General features: G+C 42.9%; 1 protein-coding gene across 4 annotated transcripts in view; it reads right to left on the minus strand.

The window, feature by feature from the left end:
- ORC3 (origin recognition complex subunit 3) overlaps positions 1–21,206 on the minus strand; it is a 234,743-nt gene that overhangs the window by 26,913 nt on the left and 186,624 nt on the right. For all 4 annotated transcript variants that reach the window (XM_063916932.1, XM_063916929.1, XM_063916930.1 and 1 more), the window contains exons 14-15: positions 20,952–21,031; positions 17,596–17,729 (exon numbers count right to left, since the gene is read on the minus strand). In XM_063916932.1, the coding sequence (XP_063773002.1) occupies positions 17,596–17,729; positions 20,952–21,031 (214 nt within the window). The remainder of the gene's footprint in view (positions 1–17,595; positions 17,730–20,951; positions 21,032–21,206) is intronic.

Consider the following 21,206-nt stretch of genomic DNA (forward strand, 5'->3'; position numbering starts at 1 on the left):
GCGCAGAGAGTTCAAAAAGTTCTGTGCTTATCTATAGTAAGTGTTGCCCTCAGAGGAGATGTACTGCCAGACACGGCTCTTATATATATATATATATATATATATATATACATACATACATACATACATACATACATACAAACAAACAAACAAACATACATACATACACACACACACACACTTGATGGTTTGGCACACCCAAAGCAACCAGATAGCTGCAGCCGGTGCCCTCATGTAATACAAATACCAACGTGAAGATGCGACACTCACAGCTTCAAATAAGAAATCACAAACACATACATGTACACACACACTTTTTGTTGTGGTACGTTGTAACTGATCCTTTTATGGGGGTATCGGCACAATTTTTTTAATAAAGTATAGCCTATTATTTTTGGGGGAGTTTTAACATTTGTTTTATATTAACATTTGGAGGATGAGGCGCAACATAAATAAGTAGATGGAGTGCTTTGGGACAGGTGGTCAGAACCTCTGGGTTGTGATCCAAAAATATCTCTGGTGTCAAATTGTCAAATCTGGTGTCAAATTATACAAATATTACAATGAATTTATTGTAAATACATATTTATGTAACAGTATAGCGTGTATCCTAAAATTTACTCCAAGACCTAAATAGTATGGTGCCATAATTCCTTTTAGTTCAAAATGTAAATGTGTAAAAGTCTTTTATTATTTAGCATGATTAACACACTGCAAGTTATCGGTTTGCTTCTTTGATGTGAATGTATCTGAACAGTAACAGTTCTGTGAGCAAAGCACTGATGCCAGTTCAAAATGGCATCTCCAAGAGATCTGATTTATATAGTTTAGTGTTTAATGCTGCCTTATGCTGATGTAGCGTTCCTATACTCCTGTGCTGTGGAACTGGGATGCAATTAACATTTAGTGCAAGATGCAAGAGCTGATGCCATTATAGAATAAAAAGACATATTCATGCCCCACTCTGGAATGGAGGATTTTGCTTTAAATAATTAACTGGGGTCCTCCTTGCAGAACCTCTGCTCAACTTTATAGAAACAATTAGGCTACTTACACATTAAATATTAGAACATGAGGACACAAGCTGAAACTGGAAGGTGGTAGGTTCAAAGGAAATTTGAGGAAAATGTACTTTGCAGAAAGGGTAGTTTATAGGTGGAATAGCATTCCATCAAAGGTGGTAGAAGCTAAGACAGTAGAGAAACTGTTTAAACATGCTTGGGATAGACATAAGAATATGCTTACAAAGAACTGAGGATCAAATAGGGTTGAGGTTACCATAAGGTAAAAAGGGGAATACTAGATGAGCCAAGTGGTTCTTATCTACCATCAACTTCTATGTTAAATATAAAGCTAATTTACAAAGTGCAATAAAAGCGGATGCACACTGACTTTGTATTTACACAAAGCTGCCTCTTTGTTCCCCATGTGTATTTCAAGGTGCGTGTCCACTAGTCTTGGAACTATCTCATAATAGAGGGATCCATCTGAAAATTAAGGATCCTTCTATTACCACGTTTTGACAAGCCCTTCAATTTCCTTATTTTATTTTTTGGTCCACAAATATAGCTTGTTTCAGCTTGACTTATGCATTAAATGAGTCTAAAAAGTGAGAAGACATGGCAATAGTTTTTTCTGTGTACTTGAATGCGTTTATTAAACAGGCAAAAATCCACCTAGTAATGCAATTTTCCATAGAAATTAAGCTAAAACTTGCAAAAAACCTGTTCCATTAAAAAAGAAATAAAAAAAAAGACAACACCTGAGTTTGATCACTCAGTTGATGTGGAAAAGTCAAGTCCTTCTGTCGCGAGGAAAATGCTAGTTATCCCCTGTAAAAATAGGATTTTAGTACCTACCGGTAAATCCTTTTCTCTTAGTCCGTAGAGGATGCTGGGGACTCCAAAAGGACCATGGGGTATAGACGGATCCGCAGGAGATTGGGCACACTATAAAGACTTAAACTGTGTGTGAACTGGCTCCTCCCTATATGCCCCTCCTCCAGACCTCAGTTAGAAAACTGTGCCCAGGAGAGATGGACATTTCGAGGAAAGAATTTATTGTGATAAACACAGTGAGTGTCCTACCAGCTCACACCTCAAACACACCGTAGAACGTGGCATTCAGTAGAATACCAGCCAATGGCATGAACAAAACACAGCCACATGCTGAGAGAATATGTAACACAAACCGTGTGTCCACATAAGCAAAAATAAGACCCCGCATGCCATGGCATGAACGGTAGCAACCGCCTGACAGAGAAGACACACCACCAGGGTGTAACCAAAAGCAATAACTGCAGACACCGTACGCACTGGGACGGGCGCCCAGCATCCTCTACGGACTAAGAGAAAAGGATTTACCGGTAGGTACTAAAATCCTTTTTTCTCATACGTCCTAGAGGATGCTGGGGACTCCAAAAGGACCATGGGGTTTATACCAAAGCTCCAAAACGGGCAGGAGAGTGCGGACTACTCTGCATCACCGAATGAGCAAACAAAAGGTCCCCAAAAATCAGGGTATCAAACTTGTAGAGCATAGCAAAAGCGTTTGATCCCGACCAATAATCCGCTCTGCAAAGTTGAACCGCCGAGACTCCTCGGGCATCCGCCCAAGAAAAGCCCATCTTCCTAAAGAATGGACCTCCAGCGACTTCGGTGACGGCAATCCAGCCGTATAACGAACATGCCAAACCGCATCACAGATTCAGCGTGTAACAGACTGCATAACGCAGTCTCCCAAACCATGCTGGGAACATACCAGACAAACAGAGCCGCTGTTTCTCCAAACTGAGCCAAATTGGCGACCTACATACTCAAACCCCTGGCTAGACCGAGGGAATTTGAATCAGCTAATGCCTAAGTAACCATCGGCATCAAAATAGGCCGATTTCTGCGAAACCCAGACCTACCAACCGAGTACTCAATTCCTCTCTATCCACCTGAAAGATCAAACAAGGCTCTTGTGAGACAAAACCACCACTTCCAACACCCGCCTTGCGGACGTCAAAGCCTATAGCATGACCACTTTCCAACAGAGAAATTTTGTAAAGAAACTTATTAGGCTTGCATCCACACCGGCTTGTAAAGTATGGATAAGCACGACCTAGCTGAAAGTCTTCCATAGGAGCCTTCCTGGATACACACTGAGACACATAGTTACGCCAACTACGGTGGTAACGCTTTGCCGTTAGTTCTTTCCTAGCCTGAAGAATTGAGGAAACTACTTCACTGGGAACACCCGTTCGAATTAGGATATAGCATTCAACCGCCCCGCCGTCAGACGCAGCCGCGGTAAGACATGATACACGCCCTGATCTTGTTGTAACAGTTCCTCACGTAAAGGAAGAGGGCAGAAATCTTCTATGAGTAAACCATGAAAAAATTGGATAGCCAACCCTCCTTGGCTAGCCCGGATCCAAGGGGATCACCGGAACCTTTGTTCATCTTACGCTTAGCACTTTCAGAAACGTGAAAATGGAGAGGCCACATAGACCGACTAAAAACACTCACGGTGTCACGAGGGTGTCCACTGCTATAGCTTGAGTGTCCCTTGACCTGGAACAATATCACTGAGGCCTCTCGTTGAGGCAAGACGTCCACCTGACCAATAGCGACATTCCTCAAAAACTTGTCACTTCTGTGAAAACTTCTTGACGCTGACTGAATTTCTCCCGGATGGAGAATGCGCCAGCAGAGGAAATCAATTTTTCAGTCGTTCACCCCCGGTACGAAGACCGCTAATATAGCGATTACCAGACTTTCCACCCAACAGCAAAACTGTGCATCTTCTGGCATTGCCACTTTTCTCCTTGTTCCGCCATAGCGGCTTATTAACGCCACTGCCGACAAGTCGTCTGGCAGAACGAACACGGGCAGACCACGAAGAATACGTTCGTCAGAAGTAACCCTTAATTCAAGAAAGGCTATTGCAGACAAGCTTTCCAACTTGACCTCATCCCTGGAAATACGTCCCTTACAAGGACTGCTCCCCAGCCTCAGAGATCTGTATGCACGGACACCAGGATCTACACCTGGAACCCGAACCTTCATCCCTCTAGAAGAAGAGAACCGAGCAGACACCACAGGAGCGACGTCCTGGCCGTAAGGATTATATTCTGGTGCATGTGCAGGTGAGACCTGGACCACAATCCCAAATGGTCTCTTGAAAGCCACTCTGGCATTAGACCTGCCCACCAAAAAAAAACCTCGTAGGCCGCACCCAACTGTTTTAGTAACGGAACACAGTGATGAAGTGGCACAGCAAAGCTGATCCAACTCTGGATCTTCAGACCTCTTTTCACCGGAAAACACCGAACCTTAACCGGTCATTATCTACTCTGACACCCACCTCCGACATCTGTGCCGTTGGAAACAACAGCCAATCCCTGTGTTGAAGAACAGTCAGAGAGAAACAACGATTTGCACCTTTATACAGGGACAACCAGACAATGTCCTGATGCTGACGCACCTCTGTATGGCGTCGCGTACTATCACCGCTTCCAGAGTGGAACGGCAAGATCTATTAGAAAACAGTAAGGGGAAACAACCGTAACTCAGAATGTTCCCCTTTGGATTCTATAAAAACCCACAGGTCTTAGTCTATTCCTGGACCAAATGAAAATTAGTAGACTAGTGCACACCGGACCAGCCCGATAGACTCAGCGACAAGTGGTGGATGTGTAGGAAACAGAAAACGACATCCACTTCTGAGAACCTAACAAGGCTGCAGAACTCTTACCTTTTCACCTTCCACTGTCTGCACAGAAAAGGAAAAAAGAACGGCATCGAACCGGTTAAAACGACTGCATCCCACAAAAGAATGCATCACCAACCGTTGTGAAGGAGGCTAACTCCCGAAGTTAGACTTACCAGTGGTATCCGCCGAAGTTGACTGAACAGAGGCCTCACCAAATAGCTGAATACCTCCCCCCAGTATCTCTCGGAGATCCTGCTGTCACGTTGCAGCCTGCTGCAATGTTAAAAGGTAGAATCAACATAGGCAAGCTTACCCACTCTGGGTAGGGTAATTATATCGGATGTCTACCCGAATACAACACTCCCTCAAGTGCATACAGTGCAAATAAGGTCAAAGTATAGAAATAAAATATCACTTAGCTTCCTGTGTATGATCCTTTTCGACCGGGCTCTGCGTCGACCAGGAGTTGACTGTCATAATGTTCCCTCCACGTCTGGAAGAGAATAATATTCGGACCCCTTGAGAGGATCGAAACCCAACTCGTCACGGCCAATCTAGAGCTTAATCAACAGAGCGACCAGCACATGATAAGAATACCATTATTTCAGCATTCCTGGATATACATCATATAATACACAATAAAACACATATACCCTAACCCTGCATATATAAACCTATATCTACATATATATACACATATAGATATAACCTATACGCAAGTGGATTGTCCAGACCTGTCAGGTCCCTAGAGACAGTAATGTGTTGTGAATGTGTACGACCATGTACTGACATGCCCCCGAAGTGGATCTACCAGGAACGTTATGGTCGACAGAAACTAAGTAAATGTCGACAGCCAGGAACAGTAATCGGGTAAAAAATAATAATAATCTTGGAACCCCGAGGGGTCTGAGGGAAGCATACAAATACAATTTAGATAATACTCCCCCCACATATACCTAGAAATATATATATACAGGTACAAGGCAATAACAGCCTGTTAATGTTTTTACCCAGGAGGTTACCGTTGATGCCGACAGGGCATCCACCAACAACTGTGTCTCCCCTAGCGTGTTTACTGTTTTAAGCACACAAACACCAACGTGCTAATACTTAATTTTCCGAATCAAGTACCGCCATGCGCCGGCGAAGCCGACAGTTATCCCCACAGCAGCTTGTGACAAAGCCCTCACACCTGTCGACATATGTCGACTAACCGATAGTGGGTAAACAAACAGGGAAACAGTGAATTTATGTATTGCAACAAGGATTATGCGTCCATTATCAATCATAATGCTATATGACACCCATATAGCATTAAAAACACTGTGCCCCCCTCCATCTTACTACACAGCAAGTCCTGCTGGGGATCTGAGGAAAATGGCGCTGACTCCTCTGTGAGGGCTAAGCTCCGCCCCTTCCCGGCGCGCTTAAGCCCGCTCAAATATAAATATATATAACCCTATATTGAGCCGGGGGACCCCATATACAGGGAGTTTTACATCTGAGAGGGGCAACATAACACCCAAACACTATGCCCCCCCCCCTTTGTTTGTGCTTTACAAACTTCTTGGCGGGGACAGCAGGGAAAATGGCGCTGACTCTATGTGTGAGGCTATAGTGTAAAAACACTATACCCACACAGACACCAATGCTGCTCAGGGCGCGCCCCCCCCCCCCCCGCGCTCCCTGCACCCCAGGCAACCGACGGCATGCGGGAGCCCCGGCGCGCCGCGCACCCGCAGCTCTAATGGCGGGTTATCGTATGCGGCGCCCGGGACCCCCAAAACACAAAATACCTATGCTGCCCAGGGCGCCACCCCCCCCCCGGCGCCCTGCACCCATGGAGGCCGACGGGGGAGAATGGCGCGTAGTGCGCCATAACACGCCGGTGGGGGTCTGTATATGGAGCCCCGGCAGCGCAAACAGTCAGCTGGAAAACAAACTAACTCGCTGCCTAGGGCGCTCCCCCCCCCCCCGTATAAGCGGCGGCGGGGAAACAAAGGCGCGTAACGCTAAACCATGCTGGCGGGGAATGAACCACGGTGCCTCAGCACCGAAATGCTTTTATATGCCAGATCACATTAAGAAGACTAGTAACTTGCTGCCCAGGGCGCTCCCCCCCCAGCGCCCTGCACCCTGTGAGTGCGTTGGTGTGTGGGAGCATGGAGCACAGCGCTACCGCTGTGCTGTACCTCCGTTACTGAAGTCTTCTGCCGTCTGAAGTCTTCTTTCCTTCCAATACTCACCCGGCTTCTTTCTTCTGGCTTTTGTGAGGGGGGTGACGGTGCGGCTCCGGGAACAAGCAGCTAGGTGCACCAAGTGATCGAACCCTCTGGAGCTAATGGTGTCCACTAGCCGAGAAGCAGAGCCTTTAAACTAAGAAGAAGTAGGCCCTGCTTCTCTCCCCTTAGTCCCTCGCTGCAGGAAGCTTGTAGCCAGCATGTCTGCCTGAAAATAAAAAACCTAACAAAGCCTTTCAGAGAAACTCAGGAGAGCTCCCCTAGTGTGTGACCCATCACTCTTGGGCACAAAGTCTAACTGAGGTCTGGAGGAGGGGCATAGAGGGAGGAGCCAGTTCACACCCAGTTTAAGTCTTTATAGTGTGCCCAAGCTCCTGCGGATCCGTCTAAACCCCATGGTCCTTTTGGAGTCCCCAGCATCCTCTAGGACGTATGAGAAATAGGGGATACCCCCTAAATGTACCTTCTCCACACTTTTTTAATAACAGAAGATATCTTACACTACTTCCCGTGCCCACAAGTCAATACACATTCCATGTACTAACCTTGCTTCAGAACATTTTGGGTGATATTCAATTGCTATATCGCACCCGATCTCACGTCTAAAGTGACGGGAGATCACAGGGAGATATTCAATTGATCTATTTTTTCACCCCTATTGTGCCCATAGCAATTTGATTTAGCCTCATAAAACTGATGGTCACACCCAAAAAGTTCAGTTTGGGTGGCCAAACAGGTCACTTTTCCTGCATTTCAGCTCTCCACCCCCGAGGGTAGTGAGCTGCAATTATGATATTGTGTCCATCAACAGAAACAATAGAATAGCTGCCACCGGGAGCTAACGAGAGCGGGAAGAATTGAATACCGCCCTCATAGCCATAAATGTGCTAAGTGAAGGCGAGGGGCCATGACTACAGCTTTGATGGCAATAACTGGTACTGAATGTCATAACAGCTCTGTACTCCGGCAGCAATCATTATGAAGTAATACATAAGACATTTTTTATTAGATCCCTGGAAGGTGCTGCATACAATCATTGTTTGCATTTCTTACTTATGTTCTTTACTGTGCCAGCCCTTTCCCTGCACTACAGGATGCATGAGGCACATTGACACATAGTCTACACTACTAAGTCTACAACAGTCTACTGAATCAGGGATGAACCTGGAAGCTGCTGTGCAGGTATATGCAGTCTCTTTTACTGTAGTTCATTAAACATATGGCAAAAGAAGATCTGTGAGCCAATGAAAGAAACAGGAGACTGGAGCTGTAAAATCATCAACTATACCATACAATGCACTGCGCAGATACTTCATTACACACACACACACTTTCATCTATCACACGTCTGTGGGGCAATCCACTGAAATGTGATGTCCGCGATGTGCTGTTCTTTGTGGTGATTTTGTGGTACATTGTGGTGATGTTTACCATAATTGAATCGGGTTAGCTTCGGGTGACCGACGTTTTGGATCCCGGCAGTCACCATACCGACCCGGGGATTCCTGGTCCCCAGATTGCCCAGGGAAGGGGGGGGGGGGAGGTGGCGAACACAACGAAGCCCCTTGCCCCTAGCGCTCGCAACAGGTTCTATTCCAACTCTTTGGGTGTCGTGGACCCCCATGAATGTTGGGCTGTCCAACGCTCACCATTCCGGCGTCGGTATAGTGATTGGCAGTCACATGACTACATCCCACTGAATCAGCCACTTACAGTATGCTTTTGCACTTGCAAGCAGCATCACTTTGCAATGGTTGCTGCAGGGACTAATATAATCCTGACATGCATAAAATTAGGAATACAGTAGGTACATAATATTTAGAAGCTTCTCTCCAGATAATCAGAATAGAAATTAGGTCATAAAGTGGATCATGAAGAGTTGGATGCGTCAAAAACAAAGATGTCATATTTGCACAAAAAAGGGTGCATTTTCTGCAGGTTGCATAGCTGGCGCAGCTTCACAGGATATACTGTATATGCACCAATTTTATGTCAGGAGACAACAGGTTGACACAATAACCAGTGTTATTAATAAATACTAAATAACATTTACAATGTAAAATAGATTTAAAATAAGGATTCAAATACAATATTAAATGAATCATTAAGCACAATTTCTCACAAATATCTTTTCTATTCCCCTTTAAAAAAACTCAAACTGGAATTTGTGCAGCCCAACTGCAAATATCATATACGTAATGAAACAGATCGGAGATCAAGACGCAGTCAGCAGTAGTTGCCAACAGTCATCGTCATCAGGGGTCAGAGCACCCGCAAGAGACACATATGGGTCTTTGTTTGTGGTCCGTATTTGTTTGAGCAGTATTCAGGCCAATGGGGGTAATTCAGATCTGATCGTAGGTGTGCTAAATGTAGCACATCTACGATCATTTACTCTGACATGCGGAGGGACACCCAGCACAGGGCTAGTCCGCCCCGCATGTCAGGCCCTACCCCCCGCACAGGTCCAAAAGCATCACACGGTGGCGATGCTTTTGCACCTGGCGAGTAGCTCCCTGCCAGCGCAGCTCCTGCGTGCTGGCATGCAGCTACCCGCCGTGTCCCGGGTTGCAGTGGCTGCATGTGATGTCACGCAGCTGCCGCGGCCTGCTCCCCAACAATCCGGACACTCCTACGTTTTCTGGACCGCACCACACCAACGACGTTCTAATGCCGTTGGCACACGCCCTCCCGCCCCGAAACCGCCTATGCCTATCAATCAGGCAGAGGAAATTGCAGCCCAGAAATGCTTTTAGCATCACGCTGGGCTCCTGGGGTGCGCACACGCAGTGCGGCCGCTGCGCGTGCGCACTCCACAAAAGGATTCAGACGCCTGTGTGCAACCTTCATCCATTGTTCCACATGTAAAATGCACTTATGCCCAAATGAGAATTAGCCCTAAAATTATAGGGCTTTCAGATTTATTATATGGTACCTCAGAAACAGGAATTTTATACACTTAGAAATAGAACAAACATCTAGGTATGACACCTTAAGCAAGGGGAGAAAAAACATTCCAATTTGGGAAAGGATCAGAAACACATGTAACTTATCACACATCTGCCTTAAGGTGCATACACACTGTGCATGGCTGACTTCGCTGGGGTGAAAATTGCTGAGTGCACACACACTGAGCGCTTTCCCCCCCTGCCCAGCGATGTCAGCGGGGGTGAATGGCTTTCCATATCAGGACGCTATGGAAAGCTGCTCACGCCGCCATTCATCTACTGGTAATACCAGCAGATGAACGGCGTCTGCCAGCGATGAAGCGCTCATCGCCGGGGCATATACACCAAAAGTGAGCTGCTTTCAGCTCAAAATCGTCCAGTGTGTGTGGGCCTTAAGATACTGTATGCTTTGAACTGCTTCTCCTGTGCTGATGCACTGAATATACATTTCTTTGTGATCAGTGCTGTTAATAAATGGTTAAGGTGAGCTCTGGAGACTTCTCCGGAAACTCTTCCAATACAGCTGTGTAAACACAGTTCATTCAGAAGTTACTGCTGGAACACATTTAAATATAACTGCCTTCTAGGTAAAGGCATTAACTGAGGGCAAAGGCCAAACAGTACTAGAATCAGACATAGGGACCGATTTGAATATGCTGATCGTAACTGCACTTGCGCTGTCTGCATAGAACTAACTATGGCCCAAAAGTATTTGATTTGAATATGCTGATCGTAACTGCACTTGCGCTGTCTGCATAGAACTAACTATGGCCCAAATGCATTAAGCCTTAAAGAGTGATAAAGAATCAGCCAATCAGCTTAATACCTGGCATGTTACAGTCTGTGTTTGAAAAATGGCAGATAGGAAGCTGATTGGCTGGTACTTTATCACTTTCCACTTTATCACTTTTTAAGGCTTAATACATTCCATACAGAGTTGTACACACCTTGCAGATGGACTATCCCTGTCCGTACACTTACTTTGATACTGGTCCTCATCATCAGGATGCACCTGTACCAAACCCTAGCCTAGGTGCAAAAGAAATGCCTGAATACACGGGGTATTTATGCATCCAGACAACTCTGCATAGCATGCAATTCTGTCAACATGCGAAAGCTGAAAATTCTGTCTCTTCCAGCATGAAAGCAGATGCGACTAAATTGCCCACATCAATACATTGCCCCTATTTGCATACGCTTGGTTCTGGAGAATGTTGTATGAGAACACACAAAATACGCTCCAGAATGGACGTATGTTCAACAGCCCTATAGTTCATTAGTCTCACTCCCTGTATTATTTTCCTTCACACAAAAGAGAAGTCAGTGATTGGGTTTTAGAGAATTTATTTGAAATGATAATTTAATTTTATATATTTTGGGCACTATTATAAGGAATGTATAACTAGATTGTATGCATATTGGTGCAACAGTTTTCAACCCTCTTTCCCCATAGGGTCTGTAAGAAGTGAAACTTCTGAAAAATGAATGGTCACTCATTTCAGGTCTCTAATAATATATTTTCTATGATAGATAGATAAGATAGATAAGATAAGATAGATAAGATAGATAGATAGATAGATAGATAGATAGATAGATAGATAGATAGATAGATAGATAGATAGATAGATAGATAGATATAGGTAATGGTAGAGAACATGTAATTACTTGTAACTCAGAAAGCAAGAATCTACAGAGATTGGCAGTTATTCAGAACACTGTGTGATTATGGGAACAGCACGGGTAAGACGTTTTGACAGCTAAGAATGATATATTTCTTCCTCCCATTTTTATAAGGCAAACTGTGGAATTGCTACAGCATGGCTGTTTATTCTGTATTAAAGGATTGAGTTAGTATAAGGCCATACAGTAACATCTGCCTGGAATGTGGAACAGAGATTCAAGGCTGACAAGGTGAAATGTTATGGAACAGTAGTCCTACACCAAAATATGCCAGGCATCTCTAAATGTTAATTATATTTCCTACACTTCATTTTACTCTAATCTGAGCTGAGAACTGGGTTAGTGAACAAGCCTGGGACCTCTAGGGTGGCAAATCTGCAACTCCACAGTTCCCAGTTTTATCCAATACACATGGCCCTACAGCCCAGCGGTGCCAAGAAAAGCCTAAGCACTTTTCAGTCCCCTCCTACTGCTCCCACACAGGCACTAGCTGGCCACTCCATTATTGCTAAAACCAGCCCAGGCTGTTGAGCACACTGGCTGGTTGTAGATTTGGGGGTGCGTGTCATGCTGCCTATTTAATTATTACTTTAAACAGACCCAGAACAGATATTTTGCAATTAATTTTAATGGACCCATTTATTCCAGTGGTGCATACAACTTGGAAACACTATTGAAACAAATGTGCTATTAAAATGAATGTGAGCAATGCGGTAACTAGTCTTGGAGGCCCCTGGCAAACTCTCAGGATGGGCTTTCTATTTGATTTCTACAAACACTTAGGTCTACATGTTTTATGATATTAGAATCATTTCTGTATCGTGCATATTAGAAATAAGTGAGGAGGTGCGTCAAGTATCGGTTCCACTTACCTAGCTGCTAGTCATTATCAGTGGCACATAGTATGGAAGGGGGGGGGGGGGGGGAGTTAAGCGAGTTTAAAACATTTGGAGCATAATGTTACATGTAATATGTGTGATAGTTGCCGGTCTCCTGGTATCGGCAGTGCTGTGTTTGCACTTGGAATGCAACACTCCGCTTCAGTTCTTCCAGTATAAGCAAGACTCCCTAAACTCCCATTGGATAGTAACTCAGGAGTCTGGGGGCGGGCTTATAAAGGAAGTAGAAGCTGAGTGCTGCTGCGGCTGTGAAACACACAGTGCTGCCGATCCCTGGGGTCATCGTTTTATTAGAAGTCACACTCTAATTGAAGTGAACAGTAACTTAATAGTACTATGTAAACAGAAATGAATAGCTAAATCATGTATTTAGTCTACAGTATTTAGTGACTGATGTCAGGGTGGGTCCCCTTCACCTTGTGGGCCCCTGAACATTTGTCAGTCTAGGCAAATGGCAGTTACGTCACTGAATGTGACGAGCTCAAAGGGTGGAATTCAATTGTTTGAAAAGTCGGTTGGGTGTCTTTTTTCCTGTCTATTAGATAGAATCAAGGCACCTACCAATTTAACAGGTTACATAGTTAAGACAATGAATTACTATTTCAACTTCAACGATTTTTAGCTATTTTGATTAATTTTTTAAAATAAATTATACAATTGACATTTCGTAGATGACCCCAGGTCTGCTAAACACAAGGAAATCTGTTATAGACCATTCTGTGATGTGCAGGCTGTTGGATCATTGTATAATGCAATACTGTATACTTTATTATAGGTTTTTAGTAATTGTAGCACCAACTTTATCGGTTTTACTTCAATCAATCAATAGTTCATGTGTTTTCCATTATAATCCATGCTTTTAAATAAACAAAGTGACTTTCTACCAATGAGGAATTATTCTTCTAGTACATGTTGTACATTTTTGCTACATGTTTAATCATTTTATAAGAGAAAGACATAGATGTAGTGCTGCATTGCCTAGGTTCCGTCCCTCCTTTAATCCAGCCCTGGTGTCAGAAGACAACAGCGGGCATACCAGGCCCTAGAAATGGCCCTGTACATATACATGGAGGAGTCAATGAGATTGCTGAATTCATTAAAGCCTCATTACTAATGATTTGTCTTTAATAATTTTTGCAGTGTGGCAGGGGCGCATTATGCTGCTGAAAGAGATGACTGCCATCTGCGAATACCGTTGCCATGCAGGGGAGTACTTGGTATACAATGATAGGTAGGTATTATGTGTCAAAGTAACATCCACATGAATGGCAGGAACCAAGGTTTCCCAGCAGAACATTACCCAGAGTATCAGACTGCCTCTGCCAGCTTTACTTTTTCCCATAGTGCATCCTGGTGCCATCTCTTTCCCAGGTAAATGATGCACATGCATCCGGCCACCCACATGATGTAAAAGAAAACATGCTTCATCAGACCAGACCACCTTCTTATATTACTCCATGATCCAGTTCTGATGCTCATGTGCCCATGGTAGGCTCTTCAGGCGGTAAACAGGGGCCAGCATGGGCATAGTGACCAGTCTGCAGCTACGCAGCAAGGTGCGATGCACTGTGTGTTCTGACACCTTTCTAGTTCTAATTTTTCTGCAGTTTCTATAGTTTCTCTTGTTGGATAGGGCCAGATGGGCAAGCCTTCACTTCCCACGCGCATCAATGAGTCTTGACAACCAATGACCCTTTCGCATATTCACCGGTTGTCCATCTTTGGACCACTTTTGCTATGTACTAACCACTGCATACTGGGAACATTGTTATTCACTCCCCCGTTTTAATTTTATCGCTGATTACAGCAAAAAATGTAGATTAAAACATTTTAAATGTTTGAGATATGTTGCTGATCATTTATGAGAAATCCGTGGAGGTGGAGTGCTGCCCGCTTGAGCATATTATTATTAATATATAAACAATGATCTCAGCATGCGGCGGCACTCAGAGACTTTCAACACACTTGAAGTAGCAAAAACGGGTGTGTTTAATCCATCATTTCAAATACATAGCCAACGTTTCGGGGCTGTGGCGCCCCTTTGTCAAGGTGATACAAAGAAACAGTGTCAAATAAACCATACCTTTATACTGAATGAAGGAAGCCGTCGGACCAATCAGTGGCGAGGCACTATGCGGAGATGAAGCACTCACGTAATGATTTAACTTTCCAAATCATAGATCACGGTACAAAAACACTTAGGGACGGGGACCGCGGTGGTAAACTGTTACGCATGGAAGCCAGATGGAAATATACCTTGAAAACCATCAGACCTAGCGGTCTGAATGACAAGCTACAATGGAGCATATTTAGTTGAAGAACTCATAGTAATAATCTAATCCATCTTGTTTTCCATTCGATTTACAGTCCTGATACCTGGTAGTACATGTCAGCTCAACATTATCAACTAGGGGTACAATATTTGTAGCAATGTCGAAATTTTTACCAAACTGGATTAATGCTATGAGGCACCATCTAGTATTGGGGTAGTATATAATAAGATGCCTCATTAATAGCACCCATGATTTTTTAAGCAATAATATTATAACATTACAGCCATGACTTGGCTTTAGTTTGCTTGTAATACTATGCATTAACTCCCCATAACTTAGGGATGATGGTACTCATTAGCCGAGAGCTTTCTCTGTATTAAGTATTTTCAAGTATGTTTAAATGTTTTATTCATTTTTTTCTAAAAATATTTAAATGTTTTATGTTTTTTGGTATGCATGTACATACCAAGGTTTCTGAATGATATGGCTATAGTATTCTTATGCCTTGCATCTTACTCACTGGTTTACACTGTTTGAATTTACCAATTGCTTAGACACGTAACTCCGGTGTCTGACAGCATGGCGTCTGGTTGCCAGGAAGTGCTGGTTGTCATGACCGCAGCGCCGCCCTGGTAAACCAGGAAGACCGCGTTGTCACGACTACCGGATCTACACAGTGCATGGCATTGTAATCAATGCCCTGCCTGAGGCGGAAGCAGTTCCCAACCCCACACGGAGATGCACGTTCCGCTCGCGGATCTTCATTCAGTATAAAAGGTATGGTTTGTTTGTATCACCTTGACAAAGGGGCGCCACAGCCCCGAAACGTATTAAACGTAAATGTATTTGAAGTGATGGATTAAACACACCCGTTTCTGCTACTTCAAGTGTGTTGAAAGTCTCTGAGTGCCGCCGCATGCTGGGATCAATATATACATATATATATATATATATATATATATATATATATATATACACACACACACACACACACACACACACACACACACACACACAGGTTGAGTATCCCATATCCAAATATTCCGAAATACGGAATATTCTGAAATACGGACTTTTTGGAGTGAGAGTGAGATAGTGAAACCTTTGTTTTTTGATGGCTCAATGTACACAAACTTTGTTTAATATACAAAGTTATTAAAAATATTGTATTAAATGACCTTCAGGCTGTGTGTATAAGGTGTATATGAAACATAAATGAATTGTGTGAATGTACACACACACATTGTTCAATGCACAAAGTTACAAAAAATATTCGCTAAAATTACCTTCCGCTGTGTGTATAAGGTGTATATGTAACATAAATGCATTCTGTGCTTAGACTTAGGTCCCATCACCATGATATCTCATTATGGTATGCAATTATTCCAAAATACGGAAAAATCCGATATCCAAAATACCTCTGGCTCCCAAGCATTTTGGATAAGGGATACTCAACCTGTATATATATATATATATATATATATATATATATATATATATTTCCAAATAACGAAGGAATCTTGGCCTATTGTCAGTTCGGATAGTGATTTAAAGGTTTTCAAGCATACTTCATTGTTACCGAGTTATTCCAATAACAGGAATTTACATAACTGGCTGGTCCATAACAATATTTCTAACTTTAAACCACCTACCACACAAAACTTTTTAAGTAGAAAACCTGGCTGCTATAAGTTCACGGGCTGCACTACGTGTAGTTATATGGAAGCTGGGAGCTCCTTTTCCCACCCACATACAGGCAAACGATATTTAATCAATCAGATCTTGACATGTTCCAGTACATATGTTGTATACTTTATAAGGTGCCCATGCAGGTTATACTATATTGGAAAAACTACCAGGCAGTCCAAGGAACGCATGTCTATGCATAGATCTTCTATACGTTTTGCTTTAGAAGGTAGGGAACAGGAGCAACCAGTAGCACTTCACTTTAAAGCGTGTAAACATAATCTCTCCTCCTTGCGTTATAAAATAATTGACCAGGTACCCTATAATATTAGGGGTGGTGATAGAGCAAAACTGTTGCTGCAACGAGAGGCACAGTGGATTCACCGTCTTAATACTTTAGCACCTGATGGACTCAATAAACTCAACTGTTTCTTGTAATTTTTTATTGTGAACTATTTATTATTCATTTTCTATTTGTATTCTCCTGTATACTGAATGGTTAGTATGCTGTGATTTTTTTTTTATACTGAATTGCTAATATATTCTTCATATTATTGTTATTTTGTCCAGCATAACAGCAATACCATGATGATCCATATGTCTATAGCCGCTGTAGTGAGAAACAGGGTGTGTACAATGGTTTGTTGTTTTGTTGCTAGGTAACCAATGGTATGGTCGGGGAGCGCTGAGTGCGTGCGTCGCCGATGGCGATGTCATTGGGCCCCAACCCGACACCGGAACAGGTATTCACATGCATGAAGGTGGAGGGAATAAAGGCATTTTTTTTTTTATATTTGTATGTAATGCTGACGAAAGTAGTAATACTGAAACGTTAAATCAGCATCTGAGACCTTGTCTCTTTATTTACGCCGCTGTCATAAGTCCTGTGAGTGCCTCCCATCATTCTCTACACATATATACTGTATATATATATATATATATATATATATATACACAAAAAAACACTATCTATCTATCTATCTATCTAATCACTTTAAATTGCCTCAGTCAAAAAGTCCTAGTAATCCAATATCTAAATTCCAGATGGCTAAGAGGAGAAGGGACTATTAGTGTATATACAGGTGGGTGGACACTGGCTAAACCTTCCCTTTTGCCATGTGTTTGTCTCTATCTCCTGCCAGCAGCGTGGGCCACATTGCTACACAATTACCTTTAAGACACTGGAAAAGAACCAGGAACTCCTCCAGCTTTTTCAATGCTTTGCCAAGCGGTCTTCCAGAATATGGTTTTAAAACTTCCACACATTTCTTAAGTGTGGCCACAAGCTCATCCTTTGCCAACATCCTGCAAACACAAATGAGAAAGTAATCAATCATGTGAGACTTACAAAAGCAGATCTGCTGCAAACCAAAAATTTTAAATACCTGCACTGTAATGTAGGAAGCGAACTGTGGGATATATATATATATATATTATATATATATATAGCACAGAGACATGTTGTGGTATAGAAATGAATGTAGTAATGCAAGCTGGTTTGGACTGTCTTCTTTTGCTTGTCCCTATCTATAACAAGAATGTATATATTTTTATTTCACATACTATGCATAGAACCAATGATGTGAACTGCTTCAGAACCCCTGGTAATCATCTGATATGCTATTTCTGTGTAACATTATTTGGGCAACATGGCCCAAAAAAAGCACAGTAAACAGCAATAATAATAAAGCTCTAAATGTATAAGAGGACAAAAAGGGAAAGTGGATTCCTAGGTAAAAAGACTTCATAAAAAGCTGATCGAGGTATACACCTTTTGAGTAGTCACATACTGTACATCCACTTAATAAGAAAATAGGAAACCAAAAGAGCAATCCACAGAGTAATCATTTAAGTGTTAGAAATTTACATAGCCGATACTGTAAATAAAACATAAAACCAAACTGGGTCCTTGGTTCAGAATTAAGAGCTTTTGAAATGGAGGAACATTTGAAATGACCTTTTCTGTCCTCTCCTAGAAGGTCCATCTTTCATTCTAACCTCCTGGAATGTCAGACAATGCCAGTGGCAAACAGAAAAATAAGCAAACAAGGTGACATGTCAACTCTCTGTCATTTTAGCTGTGTGTTACTTTGGAGGATGTTATTTTCACTTCAGTATGCACAATGACACAACGAGAGTATATTATTTGAGTTTCTGTTATTTCAAAAAAAAATTAATAGAATTAATTTTTATATAATCTCCTGACACAGTGTAATATTAAAAAAGGTAACCCTGCAGCCAACACTAAAATGAAATGAGTTTGTAGAATTTACATCAACACTAACATTTTGAAAAGGTTAAACTAGGTGTGTTTTTCAGTGTTAAACACAGCGAGACCATATCCTGACTGGTGTCAGGATGTTCACAAAAACATTATGATGAAAATGATATGATTACAACAGATAACCATAGCGAGTACATTTTCGGAAACAAAAACAAATTAACAGAAAACCGTTACAACATAGAGATTCCGGGGTAACTCTGGACATATTCTGACAACAATGCAACAGATATGAAGTGTGGCAATATAACAGAAAAGGATATTTCACAAAATTCTAAGACGTCATGTAATTACTTCCCTAAAAGACAGGGCCAGTTTCAGGATATGGCGCAGTTAGTCAACAAAGAATTGGGCACAGCTTCAATCTGCTTTTTGAATCCAGACTGATCCTCCAACAAAGCATATTCTGCCAGCTAGCACTTTAGACAGTATACGCCAATGCGTAAACTGTACATATTAGGTGCATCACCGGGATGTGTCGCGTTGGGTACGGGATGCCGGCAGCTGGAATCTCGGTGGTCAGCATACAGACGCCGGGATACCATACGGTAGAATGCAGGCTGGGGGGGAGGCGCAACGAAGCTCATTGCAGACTCGCTGCACTCGCCACAGGTTCTGTTCCCACTCTATGGGTGTCGTGGACAGCCACGTGTGGGAATACCCCGTTAGCCGGGATTCTGGTTGGCGGCATTGTCAGTGGTCGGGATTCCGGCGTCAGTATCCTGACCACCGGGATTCCAGCGGAGGTATTTCACCGCTAGTCGGGATTCCGGCGTTGGCATTGTGACATCCGTTATCCTGACTAGCAGTATTGTACCGCTTCCCGTATCACCTTGGGGGCGAAATTCATCATACATGCCAAAAAACTTAATTATTGTTCAATTAGCTATAACATGTAAACATCCTTGTATTTATTCCTGCCCGTAATTTAGTGGTCATGAAAATGTAAGTAACTGTTGGTATATTGGACCACACTCACAACTGCTAAGCTGTGATGGTTTACAAATGTACCGGTCAGGTTGTTACACTCTCCTCCTTCATGCTGTTACAGCAGCATGAGTACAAGCAAGCTAATTCCGCTGGGTAGCAATCTGCATATTTGTGTCGCACAGTATGCACTGCTTACAACCTGCAGGGCCTCCATGTAAGCCCTTGTCTGATATATGTACACTCCCTGGTGTAGCTAAACCTGAGTACCGGTATACTGCGGCTTCTGACATTGCCGGGATTTTCATGTATTGTACCCACCAATTACTTGTTATTCACCACTTTATCAGGTAATTCTTTTCCACACTGTATCTGAGCCAATTGAAATAATCAATTTGCACACTCACTATCGCACATTTGGAGACGCATGTTTAAAGTTTAGGGTTATTCTAACCTAAAAATTTACCACTAAAGGGTAGGAGTTTGGGGCTAGAGTTTATGTTGTTCCCACAGAAGCAACCATGATCCATATGTGACAGAAGATCTGAGCAAGGAGAACACAGACCCTTTTCCAGAACACTTAAAAACAACAAGAACATTGGGGGTCATTCTGAGTTGATCGCACGCTAGGATTTTTCGCTGTGCTGCGATCAGGTCAGAACTGCGCATGCACGGCAATGCACAGGCGCGTTGTACGGGTACAAAGCGGATCGTTGCTGAGCGATGGATTTTACGAAGAATCCATTCACACAGCCGATCGCAAGGAGAGTGACAGGAAGAAGGCATTTGTGGGGGTCAACTGACCGTTTTCTGGGAGTGTTTGGAAAAACGCAGGCGTGTACAAGCGTTTGCAAGGCGGGTGTCTGACGTCAATTCCGGCCCCGGACAGGCTGAAGTGATCGCAAGGGCTGAGTAAATTCAGAGCTACTCAGAAACTGCACAAAATGTTTTTGTACAGCTCGGCTGCACATGCGATCGCCCACTTGAAAGGCTAAAATACACTCCCCTATAGGCGGCGACTATCTGTTCGCAGCGCTGCAAAAAATAGCTAGCAAGCAATCAACTCAGAATGACCCCCATTAACCAATACTGAATGCATATCATATACCTGTGCACTCAAAGAGCAAGTAAACATTCCAGGATGCACCAGAGCACAATCCCTCAGCTGGCAGTTGCCACATGGTTAGAAACTTGCTACCATGCATCACTGTCAGGTGGTTGAGGGGTTGAGGGACATACTTACAGTCTTCAAGGGAACAGCAAATAGTATACAGGTTGGAGTTGGTTATTAACAAAGGTTATAAAATTGATCACGTTACCTAAAAAGTTGTAATGCTGAATTGTACTCTTCTGTATCCCACACATTCTTTTCCAAACAAGTACAGTAAAGTTCTCTAATCTGCAGACAAAACAGAACATTCAGCAATATGTAGCTGCTCCTCCTCCAAAAGTATGTACAGAGTTAGTATACCACTTATTTACATTAGAGGATTGCAAAATAATTGAGTATTTTAAGGTTGTGCAGAAAATATGTATACCTTTATGGGCACAGGAGCATAGTCTGTTAACAGGGC

This window comes from Pseudophryne corroboree, chromosome 4, assembly GCF_028390025.1.
Source record: "Pseudophryne corroboree isolate aPseCor3 chromosome 4, aPseCor3.hap2, whole genome shotgun sequence".
Taxonomy (NCBI): Eukaryota; Metazoa; Chordata; class Amphibia; order Anura; family Myobatrachidae; genus Pseudophryne; species Pseudophryne corroboree.